The sequence below is a fragment of the Crinia signifera genome, chromosome 2 (assembly GCF_055691185.1).
Source record: "Crinia signifera chromosome 2, ASM5569118v1, whole genome shotgun sequence".
Lineage (NCBI taxonomy): Eukaryota > Metazoa > Chordata > Amphibia > Anura > Myobatrachidae > Crinia > Crinia signifera.
The window spans coordinates 88,932,064-88,950,345 of NC_139218.1; the positions used below are offsets into that span (position 1 = coordinate 88,932,064).

Consider the following 18,282-nt stretch of genomic DNA (forward strand, 5'->3'; position numbering starts at 1 on the left):
CCGCCGAAACATGTTGGCAGAGAAGTGAGTTACTTTTACTTTGTTTTTACTGTTTTTATTGGATCATTTGTATGTGGCTATTGGCCAATTGGCCACATTGCATTTGTACCGATACAATAAATTGTTATACTGAGACCGGTCCTCCTCCTCCCCTTTTTTTTCCACATACACCTCTGGGATGAGGTTAATGAAAATTTGAAGGACCAGGCCTCCCCTAAAGAAAACGCTATATGTGTATCTCACCTACATGCTCAGTGAGTACGGTAGGCACCTTCATTATTGAACATTCCATATGTATCTGGTGTCCATACATAAAGAAACCTTTATAGGCGTCTAGCTCCTGTTTATACAGTGAGTACGGTACGCCTAATTTGGACCTACCTTATCTTTGGTATTTTATCTTCAGATTATCTGCACGGGTGAACCTTTAAAAAGATACCTTTACACACCTTTATCACATCCTTTTCCTGTGAGTTGGGGTACGAATTCCCTCCCGGGTTTTTTTCAAGTGTTTATCAAATAAACACCTTTTGTATTCTACACATTTTTGGAAATTCTAACACGTTTTTTCATATATTTTCATTTCCACATTTCACGAGAATCACCTTTTTCGTGGGACACACGAGTTCAGCGCCAGCAAGACCTTCCTTTGTTTCTCTAGTGTCTATCAGCGAGGATTACCGAGTGGTCCTCCATTTGGGTCTACGGCAGCAAGGACTTATAGCGCCTTGGGACTTTTCTACACTTTGTTTTTTGTTTAAACTAGGCATCCCAGCTGCTAAGCAACAACTGGGACCAACATCCATTGCAGCTATCTGAACTTGTCCCAATTGCAGGGCAACTGCCGTGACCATCAGGAAGTGCACCTGGCATGACCTGGTATCCTGGTTGGCTGGCAACAACCAGTATCGGCTGCAGAGATGTGCCTCGTGGCAGCTCATATCATGCATAATTGGATTGATTTTTAGGAAGCCATATATAAACTCAAATGGAACATTTTTACATACTGTAAAAAAGTTTTTTTTTATATTAAGTATCCATAAAGTAAATGTATTAGTTTTATTATGAGTTTTACTCTTGCAGACCATGTTTACAGCATGCGAGCTGGGAGTGTTTGACCTGCTAAATGAACCAGGGGAGCCACTGACAACAGCAACCATTGCTTCTCGCTTGTGTACCAGCCTAGATGGAACAGATCGGTTGCTTACTGCCTGTGTTGGACTGAAGCTCCTCAAAGTTGAAATGATAAACGATGAAGGTAACAGACTATTCGGAATGACAGGATCTCAGGGTCTGATTCTGAGGTGTGACTAAAGGAAAAAAGAGCAGGTGGAGATGTGTTCTCATAAATCTAGCCTCAATATTTATTTATTTACAGTTTCTTATATAGTGCAGCAGATTCCGTTGAGCTTTACAATAGTAGATAGTGATAAAACAAACTGGGTAACAACAGACAGACTTGGAGGTTAGAGGGCCCTGCTGCAAGCGTACAATCTATAGGGATATAGGAGGGAAACACAAGGACAGGCATCAGTAAGAGCATAGCAGTCATATGCCATGCAGCCTGGTGTTAACACCAAGTTCCTGTGCAGTTCTGTTAACAATGGGCAATTTTTTTGCAACTGAGATGCACAAGGAGACTTTGATGATTAAGTTGATATTTGATTCTTGTATATTGTGTGTCTGTATAAAGCAGATCAGAACTTGAAATTGAAGAAAGCTGCAACTGCTCCATTGTAGCCAGTACTGTTTTTCAGCAGGAACCAGCAGAAACTCAGTTCCTGAACCTCTTATTAAATATGACATCATCAGAAAATGGGTTTCCGAACCTGTTCTGGTCCAAAATGTACATTCCATAAGATAAGTTTTATTTTAAAGTCCGCTGTGATTGCATTAGTTTCTAAATACAATATAGTTGACCTTTAAGAAATTTAAGCCGACACAGAAGAATGAGGACAAAGGTGGTGGATGTTGTTAGACAGAAGTAGGCTAAGAAGGTAATCAGATGTGCAAAAGCACAGGCTGAGGAGAAATGGCCCAGTCAGTGGGTAAAGGGGGGAAAACATTTTTAGGTATATAAGTGAAAGGAGAAAAACAAAAAGTGGAGTAATAAGGCTAAAGATAGAGAGTGAAAGTCTACTTGGGGGTCAATGTAATAGTAGATCATAATAATTATTTCTGCTCAGTATTCACTGCTAAAAGAGATGAAAATGGGCCACAGTTAAGTTGCAAGTATAGTCAGAAAAGTGAGGGAGAAACAAGTACATTTACAGAGGAGAAAGTCTGGTACTTGTGTATTATCACGGCGCCCGCGAAATCAGCTGAAAATCGGCCTAAAATCGCATGCAAAAATCGGATGCGATTTAGCGGCCGATTTTCAGATGATTTTCCATGATTTTCTGCAGATTTGCATGCTATTCCATCCTTGCACACCCCCACTATCCAAGTCAGCATGGTGAGCAGACGCGATAGCATGCAAATCGGCAGGAAATCGCAGGAAATCGGCCAGTTGGGATATATCCAAGGATACTAAAAGAGCTTAAAGAGGAGCTGGTAAAACTATTAACAGAATTATTCAACCAATCACTAGCTACTGAAAAAAATCCAAACGGCCTGGAAAACAGCAAATGTAGTCCCACTGCACAAAAGTGGAAGCAAGAAAGAGGTAAGCAACTATCGACCAGTGAGCCTTACATCACTAGTAGGGAAACTGATGGAAACACTTTTAAAACAAAGAGTTGTAGAATATCTTAAAACCAGCAATTTACAGGATCCAAAACAGCAGTTTACTGGGGGAAGATCATGTAATACAAATCTTATTGACTTTGTTGACTGGGTGACTAAAGTAATAGATCAAGGTGGGGCTGTAGATGTAGTTTATCTAGACTTTAGTAAGGCTTTTGACACTGTCCCACATCGCAGACTGTTAAATTTGAAAGTCTGGGATTGGATTCTAAAATGGTTGAATGGATAAGATCTTGGTTTCAGGACAGAAAACAGAGAGTTGTAGTAAATGGAGTACAGTCAAAGGAGGGAAAGGTTACCAGTGGAGTACCCCAGGGATCTGTACTTGGACCAGTGCTTTTTAATATCTTTATAGGTGATGGATGCAAATGGAATTGAGGGTAAAATGTGCCTTTTTGCAGATGACACAAAGGTATGCAACAGGGTAGACACATCTGAAGGGGTAAAACAAATGATTGATGTAGATTAGAGGAATGGTCAAGAGCATGGCAACTACAATTTAATGCCAAAAAAATGGAAAATCATGCACTTGGGTCTCAAAAATCCAAAGACTAAATATAGTATACAGTAAATGGCACTATAACTGAAACTACTGAGAAAGAGAGGGATCTAGGTGTCATTATTTCAGGTGACTTAGAGTCAGGCAGGCAATGTAACAAAGCAATGAAGAAGGCAAGTAAGATGCTTGTTTCTATAGGGAGAGGTATCAGCAGTAGAAAGAAAGAAGTAATAATGCCACTGTGTAGGTCATCTAGAGACTGAACAAAGAAGGGCGACTAAAATGGTACATGGCCTACATCACAAAATGTACCAGGAAAGACTAAAAGATCATAATATGTATACCTTAGAGCAGAGAAGGGAAAGGGGGACATGATAGAAACTTTCAAATATATCAAGGGTTTTAAACAGGTGCAGGTGGGAGACATTCTTCACAGGATGAGGAGCAACAGAACAAGAGGACATGCACTGAAACCAGAGGGAGGTAGATTCATGGGAAATTTCAGGAAGAATTACTTCACAGAAAGAGTAGTAGATAAGTGGAATAGCCTCCCATCAGAGGTGGTAGAGGCAAATACAGTAGAACAATTTAAACATGCTTGGGATAGGCATATTGATATCCTTACAATGAAATAAGGATCAAATATGGTTTGAGGTAACATGTTTAAAAAGCGGCAGACTAGATGGGCCAAGTGATTCTTATCTGCCGTCAAATTCTATGTTTCTATACATCTCTGTTTGTAGCGCTTCTGACAAAAATCAATGATTACTCTGTTTGCAATCCCCTTGCAACTTGACAGACAGGAAGTAGAAGGCGTCACTAGGGTTGGTGTCACCAGATGTAGTCACCCCCTCCCCAATGGGGCCTCTCGTCACCAGTCACCGCAGCACATTGCAGATAGCAGCTCTTATGAATAGCTTCTCTTTACGTTACTGATCGCATATGTTAGTACATATGCAATTAGTATCAGCGCAATGGGAGGCAGGGTTACCGTGCTTGGTACAACCCGCACACAAAATGCCCCCCAGAGTGCCATATATATATATATATATATAATGCCCCCATAGTGCCATATACATAATGCCCCCTATAGTGACATATACATAATGCCCCCATAGTGCCATATACATAATGCCCCCCATAGTGCCATATACATAATGCACTATGGGGGCCATAGTGTCAGATACATAGTGCCCACCCGTAGTGCCATATACATAATTCCACCAATAGTGCTGTATACATAATGCCCTTGTTATTACTCACCACCTCTGCTTCTGTGGATTTCCTTCTGTGCAGTAAGCTCCATCCTCTCTGCCTCTGGTAGCTCTGCTCCCTCTTTCGCTGCTGCCCTTTAGACACTGTGACAGGTGCAGGGCCAGCAGCAACAGGACAGCAGCAAGAAGAATGCTGGCCCTGGTGACGGGAGTGCCAGACATTAGGCTCTGTCTGGCCACAACAATTCACACCCTGTGCACATGCCTATGTTTAATAAAATCTATATTTGGAACTGGTTGTTTTTCTACTTTTACTTAATCTGTATATCAAAAAATGGCCCCTTTCAGAGTTAGAGACAAAAACTTGTTAAAAATGGCCGCCATGTCCTATTGAAAAGAATAAGAAATATAGGAAAATATTGCTATATTAATATATAATTAGGTTGACTACACCAGTGCCTCTCCTCCTATGTTGTGATTTTCCGGCAGGGATGTGTGCGGACCGTGGCACAGATGCGGGGGTGCGGGTGTGGGAGAAACCCTGTTTGATTCCACCCTACTGAGGGGTAACACCCGGGAGATGGCCGCATTCTACACACCCCCATAGCGACACCACTCACAGGTAGCCACCATTTGGGGGTGGTAAAACCCCATTTTTTAGGTCCGGAGAAACGCTGGCATGACCTGACGTCACCGCCGGCCTTGATCAGCCTGTTTCTGTCACAGAGTTGTCTAAGGATCAGACTTACTCACACTTGCACAGACTGGGAAAATCATTCCATAATGAGTAAGCAGCGTATGTCGCAAATCTTGTATAATTTCGCAAGTCATTTGTAGACTGGGCCGCGACTATCTGATCACAGGCTTTGCAAGGTCGCCCAGCAGAACTCAGGTCTGAATCAGGCCCTAGATGAGGACTTTGCAGCAGCAATAGCATAAAGTCACAGTGGTGGGACCAGCAAAACGATGTACCTGCATCCGACTCAGAATCAGGCAATGTACTGTAGTGTGCATCTCTCCTTGTTCAATAATAATCTTTATATTTTATTTCCAAATGCATCAAAGAAATGTGCACAATGCCATGTAAACACAGAAACTTCATCACCAGCAAAAAACACATAATGAAGCATAAAGGTTTCTGTTCTTTGAAGCTACAGTCTATGCAGGCAATTTCCTTAATACTGTAATAATCCTTTCCCATTCCCTCATCTCTGTGATGCACAGTTGCAGCTTCCTGCTGTACCTATACAAGAACAGAACTGTTCATTATATTATTATTGTGAAAAATGTTGGTGTTTAAAAAGAAAAGTAGAAAAATGCCATTGTTAGCTATGTGCACAATATACAACCACTGATTTCTGTGAGAGGCAGTAGGGTTCATTTTCCATTTTACTATTAAACTATCCAATGGCGTACATATTAACAGCTCTGTATACATACACTAGCTGACCTTTGAGATTGAGAGCTGAGGATGTACACTAAGGGCCTTATTCTAGTTCACTCTTAGAGGCAAATTCCTTCTCACATGGACAAAACCATGTGCACTGCAGATCGGGGCAGATGTAACATCTGCAGAGAGAGTTAGATTTGGGTGGGGTTTTTCATCAAAGTGACATCTATATTGCAGTGTAGAAATAAAGCAGTCAGTTAGTATCCCTGCACCGAAACAAAATAACCCCCAAATCTAATTCTATCTGCGCCTGTTACATCTGCCCCCCTGCAGTGCACATGGTTTGTCCATCTGAGAAGGAATTTGCCTCTAAGAGTGAACTAGAATAAGGGCCTAAAGGAGAAAAATTGTTATTTTACCTTTAGATCAGTGGCGGTTTTTACCTATGGGCTACAGGGCTGCAGCCCCCCAGGTAAAATCCGCCACTCTCTCTGCCTGTCTGTGAGACTGCACTGGCTTCACTGTGACTGGCAGTGACTTCCTATTGGAAGTCCGACCTGCCAGTCACTCAAGGAATCTCACCAGGAGGTGTTCCCTCCCTCCGGGATGCCTCTCTCTGCACAAATGCGCAGCAGCCCCCAAAACGGGTTCTGCACATGCGCAGAACCGCGGACTATACTGCGCATGCGCCAGAACCCGGGGACCCGATAAAGCCTCCGGGGACTGTTGAAAAGGCAGCCACCGGAGGCTTGGGCCAGCGCATGCGTAGTTTGTATGAAGTTACTGCGCATGGGCTGGCCCCGTGCAGGGGACTCAGGAGCGCGCACATCCGGGGAGCACGGTGGTGGAAGAGGACGGCAGCAGAGGGGGGTGCATTGTGGCAGCACCTCCGCTATACTGGTAAGAGCCGCCACTGCTTTAGATTGACATCACTGACATAAAGGGCGAGATTTATTGTGTTTACCGTTTTTGACAAAATGCGATTTAAACTGAAATCGCCGTGTATCGCCATTTTTTTTTATCGCATTTTTCCCCAGAAATCGCGTATTGAATGGCTGGCGCAAAGCCACCTGAAAAGTGCGATACATGGCGATAGACGGCGATAAGGTGCGAATTGAGTCGATGTAATACGCCATAAAAGTGCAATTTCCGGGTTCGGTCATGTGCGTATTTGCGGCCAACCGGAGTGCGATTTACACAAATACACCTGAACAGCCCATACAACATGCTAACCTATTGGCCCACCTTAGTCCCTTGCAATACGCATCACACCCCCTATATAAAGGGGCGCAGACACCATTTTACCCTTTGAAAGGGAGTAAGGAGTTTGAGATGGAGAGGAGAGAAGGAGGATTTGTTAGGTGCAGAGGAGGCAGAGGGACAGCCAGCTTGGGCCCAAACACCCCAACCACTGGGAGAGGTAAGGGAGTGAGAGCCAGCAATGGCAGAGGCAGGACAGGGAGAGCCAGCATGCTCCCAGCAAGAGCTGCGCCAGGGAGAGGCCACATGGTGGAAGCTGAGCAGATGGCTATGGAGGATGAGGAGGAAGCAGGCACAAGCCAGGTGTCCTCACAGGAGGAACAGAGTGCCAGGCACACAGAGGAGGAGCTGCAAGAGGGGGATTTCTCGGAGGTGGACTGGCCTGTGCAGGAGGCAGAGGAAGCTGAATTGGAGGTGCTGGGTGAAGAACCAGGACACGAGGAGGAGGAGGAGAAAGAGGGTGAGGCTGGAAATGTGGAGGAGGATGATGCAGCTCGTACAGCTAGTGGGAGGAAAGTCAGGTTCTCATATGAGGAGAATATGGCCCTGGTGCGTGCACTCCTGCCCCTGTATGACCGCCTACTTGGTCCTCACCATCATCGCACAAGTGTGGCAAGGAAGAAGGGGATGTGGGACAGTATCACCTCCGCGGTAAATGCAGTTAGCACACACAAGAGGAGTGTGCGCAACGTCAAAAAGCGTTACAATGACATCAAGCGCCTCCTCAAAGCAAAGCTTGCCCTGGAGAAGAAGGAGGCCTGTCGCACAGGAGGTGGCCCTAGGCAGGAGGTCCGCTTTAAGGCATATGAGAGGTTGCTACGCCGAATCATCCCACTGGAGGTGCTTCCCGGCATCCACATTGCCGACACAGACAGGACCCCACTCCACCGCCATCTGGTAAGTGTCCACACATGTCAATGTAACATTTTGCTATGTCATGTGCGCATGCTATTATGCTGCTATGCTTTATGTGTCCAAAAGATTGCTGTGTGTGGAACTACATATCCCGGCAAAATCTGCATTGCTAAATAATGGACTCTGCATGTTGCTGGGTTATGTAGTTCCACAGATCCTATTAATGTGTGCTGTCCTAAACACTGTAGGCCTGCAGTGTACTTGATTGTTAATCCTTATCAATCCTCTGGGTAGTTGGCAAAGCACTTTACAGTCACTTTTACAGGTCTAATCTGCTGGTCTTTCCTGTTATTTGCAAGTGGATTCAAAATATTGTTCACAGCCATAATACTCAAATAACCACTTCAGTTGAAAGTCTTCAAATTCCTTATGTAATCATATCAGGGTCCAAAAGTTTGAATGAGGAAAAGTTTTTATCTGCATAATGCGAAAAATGCCAGTTAGGTGCAAATGATATTAATAGAAAATTTCTTCTTCTTTCAAACAGCTCCAGCTCTGGAGTCCCAGCCTGCTGTTGACCAACATCAGCCACATCCGATTGGTGACACTGTCCAGTCTGCAGGTGAGATATCATAGTGTTACACACACACTTTGCACAATTCACACATGCCTGTCCCCACCACAGTAGCCTGTGCCAATGCATAATGCATGAGCAATACCTAACCATTCCAAATAAGGTAATATGACCCACCATACACCAATCTGCATAGCATACTTACCACTCTTTTCTCATGTGTAGGTCCTTCACAACCAATGCCTGAACCAACGGATCCCATGCAAAATATGGACGACATGAGTGAAATCATACTGGAGACGATGACATCGTTGGAGCCTGCACAAAACCAAACACACCCAGTCAATGAAGCCCCCCATACGCAGTCACATAGGCAGCAGCCCACAAGCATTGCACCCACCAACACCCCCACTAGTGCGGAGGAGTTGGCGCAATCCATCCATATTTTTAAGGGGAAACAACTTGCTTTTATGGAGGTGCAGACCACCCAACTAGAAACGGTGAAGGGGTATGTGCGGAACATAGCTCTGCAAATGAGAAGAATTTCGCAAAGTGTGCGGGCTAATGTAGGGACACAAATTTGTCTTGTCTCTACATTAGACACACGCTTAGCAGAAATTGGCCAAGCCATTCAGGGTCAAACTACTAGTTTTAGAGGTCTAAATACCAACATGGTTGAACAGACCCAAGCAATTAATGGGCAAACAACTGCGTTGATGTCCCTACAAACGCAAATCAGCCTCAGTGCAAATAGTTTGTTAGGTTAGCACCAAACCACATCTACCCAAAGCAGTAGTGTATCCTCCACTCCCATGAGTGGGTCCCCCACTACTCCCCCACGGCGTAGTGTCCGTACTAGGGGTGGTGGTGCCACTACTGGTAAGGGTGCTAATTCCCGGGGCAGTATTTAAACATGAATAATCTTCTTTGCATTTACATGTGTATCATGTTTATTCTTTTTTGCATTCACTGTTGCAGTGATTCTTCCTGCAAATGTTTTATATGCTATGGCCTATGGCCAAATGTTTCTGCAAGTAAAAATTATTTGCATCCAGCAAACTTGTTGTCATTTTTTCCAAATGATTACCCACACTGTTCTATTATGTATTGTCAACTAGTGACTTTTTACCAGCCATGGGACTTTGGGTTGGGTGTGCTTATTAGTAATGGTATTTTAAGGAAATAGTCACATTTGAAGGGGTTAAGCATTGGGAATGCATACTGTATGTAGGCACCACTTTTTTTGCACCATTTCAAGCACCTGAGATCAATGATCCATGTCACCTCCATCCATGAAGCCTATGTTAAATAGTAGTTGCCAACATTTGCACACACTGAAAACTACAGTACTTACTTGACATTGTTATAGGTGTTATCATGTTGCCAGCCATAAAGTATGCTGTGGTGGGGTAGCTTTCAGGTGTTGGCCATTAGTGTTGGTCTGCTTCTGGGCATTTAACATGGACAGGGAAAAATGTCATGTTACCAATGTATGTGTGTTACAGGTTCCCCATTACTATTCATTGTACACACACAAATTACCTCTGAAATGCTGCAGGATGATCCGTGTACAAACCACATCCCCCCTCCGTGTACCTCGCACTCCAACATCAGTAGTTTGAGCTTCCTGCACGACTGCTGCAGGGGCCAAATCAACATAATTTGGTTGACCCAAAGCTATGTTATGCAGCATGCAGCAAGCCTGGACAACCAAAACCACTTTGGCAGGGTGGTATAGCAGTGTACCTGCTGACCTGTCCAAACACCGAAATCGGCTTTTCAGCACCCCAAAGGTGCGTTCCACTACATTGCGGGTAGCAATATGTGCAGCATTGTAGCGGTGCTGTGCAGGGCTTTGTGGGTTCCGCAGAGGTGTCATGAGCCACGAATGACACCCATATCCTGAGTCACCTAACATGTAAAGGGATTTGTGTGGTCACATATCATGTGGGTAATTGGTACATAATAGTAGCAGCCTATACTACATTGTTTGGCCTGGTCTAAAGAATTACAACAGAAATGACTCTCGATTAGAAGGTTACACACATGAATGTTAAAGGTAAAGACAAAGGTAAGCAAACAGCATGTAAAGAGTGGTAAGTAACTTACCAAGTAGCCAGCCCTCTGGCATGGTGTTGTTGTGGAAACGGTCCCAGAGAGCTGAGTGGCGCAGGATATAGGCATCATGGCAGTTCCCGGGGTAGCCTGCAACCACACTGAGAATTCTGAGGTTGGCATCGCAGACCACCTGCACATTGAGGGAATGTCTGCCCCTGCGATTGACATAGACATGCTCCCTCACGTGCGGGGCCCGAATCCCAATGTGGGTGCAGTCTATGGCTCCCAGCACATTTGGAAATGCTGAGAGCCGATAGAATGCCACCTTCAGGTCCTGCCACTCGGACTCACAACGTGGGAATGTGATATATGTGCGCCACAGCTTCTTCAATGCATTTAACACTTGAGAAAAATGTTTAGAGAAAGTGGCTTGTGACACCCCCAAGGCCCATGAGCTCACAGACTGAGTGGAGCCTGTGGCAAACAAGTGGAGGGCGCACATTAATTTCTGCAGCCCAGACACTGCATAGTTGCCCCCCCCACAAGGGTCCAAATCATCTCTCACCTGCTCATATAAGTTCAACAGGTTCTGTCGGTTCAACCTAAACATGTCGACCACATGTTGATCAGAGAGGGAGTCCAGGTACACCCTAGCACAGTACCGACGAGAAGCACGGAGTGGTCGGGGTACCTGGATCTGGTGGGCAGCAGCAGCATCCCTCCTGCGCAGCTCCTCCAAACGCCCCAGCTCACAAACTAGCACCTCCAGTCCATTGTGCAAAATGTCCATCTCAAACAGCCTCACAGGTGTCCATAATCATGTGGGAGTATATGTAGGGGAGTTAGTAAGTGGTATGTGGGTCACCTGTGAGATATTTAACCGTTTCTACGCTCAAACGCTGGCAATTTTTTGCAAACCGCCACCCTGGACTTGGTCTGTTTTGGTTTTGGGGAAAAATCGCATTTTGCTGTCGATTTCCAAATGCGGCAGACATTAAATTAGCGATTTGTATCTTTTTCAATGGGAAAACATCTGGATGCGATGTTGTAAATAGCCACTTCAGAAAGTGCGAATTAGCGGCAAAAAGTGCGATTTATGCCGCGAATCGCCACCCATTAAGTAGTCGATTTGGGGAAAAAAAGGCAGTTTTTGCGATATAAATCGCCAAAAACCCAACAACGATCATTAATAAATGTCACCCAAAGTATGCAATTTTAGTAAATATTAGACCATTGTTTCCTGGTACCTATTTTCACCTCCACCACATTTAGAATAGGACTTTTCTGAAAGTGTATGATCTTCTGAAATGTGTCATCTAGATATTATTTTGCTTGACCTGTTGTTACTTTTTAATACTTCTGCTACAATTCTGTATTCATAATGTTAAGGTGCCTATACATTTGAGCGATTTGGGCACTTTCCATCCGATTTTAATGGATCATTCACATAAATCTGATTAAAACTTTCAAATCACATGTGTTTAACATCCGAAACTAATCCGATGCGCACCACAACAGAGCCAAAGATCGCAATGCCTGCATTATAGATTTATCGGATCCTGTCGCCTTGCTGGGTTTGCATTTGATACATACCTGTAGTATGCAAAAGGACTGCATACGATGTATTACAGGTTGAGTATCCCTTATCCAAAATGCTCGGGACCAGGAGGATTTTGGATAACGGATTATTCCGTATTTTGGAATATTTTAATATTTCAATTATGTATTTTGAAGTATCTTGCATTTATGCTGTATAAACACATAATATACACACATATATATTTTATTACCACATAAAATACACACAAATATATTTTAATTGTTCAAAAAACAAGGTTTCAAAACGTGAAACAAAATGTGTGTACTATCTCAGCACTGAATTTGAATGCCAAGCAATCATTGTCTTGCACATATATAGTGCCAGTTACATATCATGTCCCCAGTGATGCTGTTACAAATGTCCCCAGTGAGTTTTTAACAAAAAAATATATTTTTTTTCACTTTCTGGAATGTCCGTATTTCGGAATAATTCGGATAACGGATACTCGGATACTGGATACTCAACCTGTATATGCAATCATGCTGCCCAGGATGTTGGCGGGCAGGTCAAGGGAATTGTATGCGACTTTTCCCCTTGGATGGGAGGCTTTAGTGCTAGTGACTTACTGTAATCATATCTAGCAAATTTAAAATGATGCGCAGCGGGACTCCTGTTCATTGTGAAGTTTGGTGCTCCGAACAAGGGTGTGTTGCCTAACCAAAAAGTGGACATGGCTATGTGGGGATGACATGCCCCCATTTTGCGTCACTATGAGGCCATGGCCAAAGTTTTTTTTGGTGTCTATGTCCACACATACCGACATGGTCACCGCATTCCTATTATATTCCCAATTAGATAGTAAAGTATGAAAAAAAAATTTTTTAAGTGAAAACTCATGTCAACCATAGACTTGTGTTGACCTTTTGTCAATGTCGACCTTGAGTATGTCGACCTAGTCACTGCCAACCATTAGTGGTTGACCTAGCGACTGTAGACATTGACCTAGACATTGACCTAGACATTACTACCCAGTGACCTCGTGCTGTATGCGTAATGTAGATCGTAATGTAGGTCCCCAAATGTTAGGAATATGTATAGGTAGCTGTAAAAAAACAAAACATGTTACTGTTTACCTTTTGCTCTTCTGATAATTAATTTAAATAAAATTACTTCAAACTACTTTTATGTCCCTGGGTAGACAAACATTTAGCAGATTATCCATTCCTCATATGCAACATCTGCGCAGTGGGCTAAAACGTTTAGTGCTTATCACTAACCCATTGTTCGTTGTTTTTCATATCATAATATATTTGTAAGACAAATGTAACACCATACAGTAATTATGTATGTAAGCACAATACACAGTTAATGATTATTACTGGTAAAAGTCTTGTTTGTGTGTACATAAGTAGATTATTATATGTTATTATCAAATACTTCAACTATAATATAAACTATATGTTGGGTAATTACCGTAACTATATACTGCTCAAATGAATAATGCATTCCCATGTAACCAAGCTTCCAATACACCAGGTCTGGCCAACCTGTGGCTCTCCAGATGTTGTCAAACTACAAATCCCATCATGCCTTGCCACAGTTTTGCTATAAGGGAGTGTTAAAAATGTGGCAAGGCATGCTGGGATTTGTAGTTTCACAACATCTGGAGAGCCACAGGTTGGCCTGTCCTGCAATACACAGTCAAACATTCACCTCGTTAAGTCATCTGCCATTGGACTAACCTTCAGTGCATACCACTGCCACCTACCACTATAGTAACTGCCACTACACTTGATTCATTGTATCACAGATTATACCACCAAACATATTATTAAATAAGCCAAAAACTTGCCCTGCTAAACTGAATAAATCTGATTTTTGGTTCCGGGGCCCAATGACCGAATGATATTGGGCCATTTCTTCAAGTAGAATGTTATTTAAAAAAAAAAATTAGATATTAATTCTGATTGCTGGTGTGTTGGGAAACACAAACATTCATATAGAAGAATGTATGTATCAGCAGCTGATCCTTTTAAAGAAATAATTTCACTGTAGGCACAAAAGAGGATTAACCCCTTCCTGACACAGCCAGTTTTTGCCTTCCTGACAGAGTCCTTTTTTTCAAATCTGACATGTATCACTTAAGTGGGGATAACTTTTTTTTGCTTTTACTTATCCCAGTGATTTTGAGATTGTTTTCTCGTGACACATTGTACTTCAAATTAGTGGTAAATTTGGGTCGATACAGTCTGTGTTTTTTTTGTGAAAAATACCAAAATGTCGTAAAAAAATGGAAAATTTAGCAATTTTCAAAATGTTAAATTTTCTGCTTGTGACACAAATAATCATACCACTCAAAATAGTTAATAACTAACATAGACCATATGTCTACTTTATGTTTCCATCATTATTTCAACTTCCTTTTAATTTTTTTGGACACTAGGAGGCTTACAATATGAATAGCAAATTCTCAAATTTTCAAGAAAATTTCAAACACTGATTTTTTTAGGGACCAGTTCAGTTCTGATGTGACTTTGAGGGACTTGTATGTGAGACACCCCCATAAATGATGCCATTTCAAAAACTGCACCCATCACAGTATTCAAAACAGCATTTTGGAAGTTTGTTAACCCTTTAGGTGTTTCACAGGAATTAAAACAAAGTGTAGGTGAAATTTCAAAATTTCATTTTCTTTGCAGATTTGCAATTTTAATAAATTTTTCTAAGGAACACAGTAGATTTTACTAGAGAAATGTGACTAAAAATTGATTCCCCCAATTCTTTTGTTTTCATAAATATCCTATATGTGGCCCTAGTGTGCACGTTGACCAAACCACAGGCTTCATAATAGAAGGAGCACCTACTTGATTTTGGAGCCTCCTTTTTATGAGATTATTTTTTAGGCACCATGTAGGTTTCTAGGCACCATAAGATGCTAAAAGTTAGGAACCCCCCCCTCAAGTGACCCCATTTTGCAAACTACACCCCTCAGGGAATTCATCTAGGGGTATAATGTACATTTCAAACCCCCAGGGGTTTCACCAATTGTGGTACAACTGGGCAGTGAAAATGAAAAATTAAATTTTTTACACAAAAATGCAGTTCTGGCTCAAAATTTTTCATTTTCACAAGGAATGAAGGAGACAAAGCACCCCAAAATCTGTGCCCCAATTTCTCCCGAGTACGGCAATGCCTCACATGTGACCAAAAAATACCATTTGGGTGCATGGCAGGACTCAGAAGGGAAGGAGTGATTTTTGTATTTTGCAGCTCAGATTCTGGTGGAATTTTGGTGGGTGCTATGTCGCATTAGCAAGACCCCCAAAGCACCAATACAGTGGAAGCCCCCCACAAGTGACCCCATTTTGCAAACTACACCCCTCAGGGAATTCATCTAGGGGTATAATGTACATTTCAAACCCCCCGGGGTTTCACCAATTGTGGTACAACTGGGCAGTGAAAATGAAAAATTAAATTTTTTACACAAAAATGCAGTTCTGGCTCAAAATTTTTCATTTTTACAAGGAATGAAGGAGACAAAGCACCACAAAATCTGTGCCCCAATTTCTCCCGAGTACGGCAATGCCTCACATGTGACCAAAAAATACCATTTGGGTGCATGGCAGGACTCAGAAGGGAAGGAGTGATTTTTGTATTTTGCAGCTCAGATTCTGTTGGAATTTTGGTGGGTGCTATGTCGCATTAGCAAGACCCCCAAAGCACCAATACAGTGGAAGCCCCCCACAAGTGACCCCATTTTGCAAACTACACCCCTCAGGGAATTCATCTAGGGGTATAGTGTACATTTCAAACCCCCAGGGGTTTCACCAATTTTGATACAACTGGGCTGTGCAAATGAAAAATTACATTTTTTTACACAAAAATGCAGTTCTGGCTCAAAATTTTTCATTTTCACAAGGAATGAAGGAGACAAAGCACCCCAAAATCTGTGCCCCAATTTCTCCCGAGTACGGCAATGCCTCATGTGTGCAAAAAACGGCAGGACTCAGAAGGGAAGGAGTGATATTTGGATTTTGCAGCACAGATTCTGGTGGAATGTTGGTGGGTGCTATGTGGCATTAGCAAGACCCCCAAAGCACCAATACAGTGGAACCCCCCCACAAGTGACCCCATTTTGCAAACTAAACCCCTCAGGGAATTCATCTAGGGGTATAGTGTACATTTCAAACCCCCAGGGGTTTCACCAATTTTGATACAACTGGGCTGTGCAAATGAAAAATTACATTTTTTTACACAAAAATGCAGTTCTGGCTCAAAATTTTTCATTTTCACAAGGAATGAAGGAGACAAAGCACCCCAAAATCTGTGCCCCAATTTCTCCCGAGTACGGCAATGCCTCACATGTGACCAAAAAATACCAGTTGGGTGCATGGCAGGACTCAGAAGGGAAGGAGTGATTTTTGGATTTTGCGGCTCAGATTCTGGTGGAATGAATGGTGGGTGCTATGTGGCATTAGCAAGACCCCCGAAGCACGGTGAAATGATGAACCTAATAATCCATAGATGTGTGGTATATTTTAAAACACTCCTTTATACATAGGCCGGGTTTGTCGGGGCAAGTGTCACACTGGAAAATAGTTTGCTTTCTTATTCCCTTTTTATAGCAAACTTTGCACCTTTTTTGTGTCCTGCCCTTTTTCCAGTGGAGGGGATTTCATCAGGAAAATGCTGCCCTGGTACAATACGGGGGCCAGTACTAGAAGTACTGGGGCCCTCTGCCTGCTGGTTCCCAAATATTAGGCTCTTTATGACTTCCTCTTGAAAGTGTATAAATGTCCCCCTCTGGCTGGTAGAACGGAATAGCACGTAAGCGTTATACAGTGCCATCTGGATGATATACACGGCCAGCTTCTTGTACCAGATTTTTGTTTTCCGCAGGGCACTGTACGGCTTCAGTACCTGATCTGAAAGATCCACTCCGCCCATGTACTTATTGTAATCCAGGATACAATTAGGTTTGGAGGTGTGGGTACTGGTACCTCGTACAGGGACGGAGGTGGTACTGTCTCCGTGAATTGTTGTCAGCATAAGGACATCCCTCTTGTCCTTATATTTGACCAACAACATATTTTCGGTGGATTGTGCCCTGCTTTCACCCCTTCTCAGTACTTGGGCAATGTGCGTTTTTGGGAGGCCTCTTTGGTTCTTGCGCACAGTACCGCAAGCTGCTGTACCTCTTGAACCAAGGGCCTTAAACAGGGGGATGCTAGTGTAAAAGTTATCCACATAGAGGTGATAACCTTTATCCAGGAAGGGGTGCACTAAATCCCAGACAATTTTTCCACTAACACCTACGAGGGAGGGGGGGCATTCTGGCGGTTCAATTCTTGAATCCTTCCCTTCATATACCCTAAACCTGTGAGTGTACCCTGAGGTGCTTTCACACAGCTTATACATTTTTATGCCATACCTTGCCCTCTTACTGGGAAGGTACTGGCGGAATTTAACCCTTCCTTTAAAATGTATAAGGGACTCGTCTATGCAAATGAATTTATCTGGGATGTACATCTCTGGAAATTTGGCACTGAAATGATCAATGACCGGCCTGACTTTGAATAGCCGGTCAAAGGTGGGATCATCTCTGGGTGGGCACTGTGCATTATCGTTGTAATGCAAAAATTTAAGGATTAACTCAAAACGAGTCCGGGTCATGGCCATACGGTAAAGTGGGGTGCTGTACAGAACATCTGTACTCCAATATTGCCTAATTTCTGGCTTTTTTACTATGCCCATATGAAACACCAGACCCCAAAACGTCATCATCTCTACTGCATATACAGGGGTCCACCTAGCAAATGATGACGTGGGGTTTTGAGCAATAAACTGCTGGGCATATAAATTAGTTTGGTCCACCATTAAATTTATAAAATCATCAGAGAAAAATAATTTGAAAAAGTCAATTTCTCTGAGACCTGTGGAATCAAATTGGATTCCTGGGATGGCCAAAAACTCAGGAACCTGGGGCTCAAAATTGTCTGGTGGTGGGGTCCATACGAGATCAATTATTGGGGGGGGGGGGTCTCAGCTGCTCTACGGGGGCGTCTTTGAGGGGGTCCCTCATCACTAGAGGAGGAAGAGGAGCTTAAGATGAATCCTTCAAATTCCCCGCTTGCCTCACTGGCTGTG

The 18,282-nt window shown here is 43.1% G+C and overlaps 1 protein-coding gene across 1 annotated transcript in view; it reads left to right on the plus strand.

Annotated features, from left to right (window-relative positions):
- The window catches only part of LOC146059897 (acetylserotonin O-methyltransferase-like), a 54,437-nt gene that overhangs the window by 6,883 nt on the left and 29,272 nt on the right, over positions 1–18,282 (plus strand). The window contains exon 2 of the mRNA XM_083172540.1: positions 1,084–1,258. Within this exon, the coding sequence (XP_083028666.1) occupies positions 1,084–1,258 (175 nt within the window). The remainder of the gene's footprint in view (positions 1–1,083; positions 1,259–18,282) is intronic.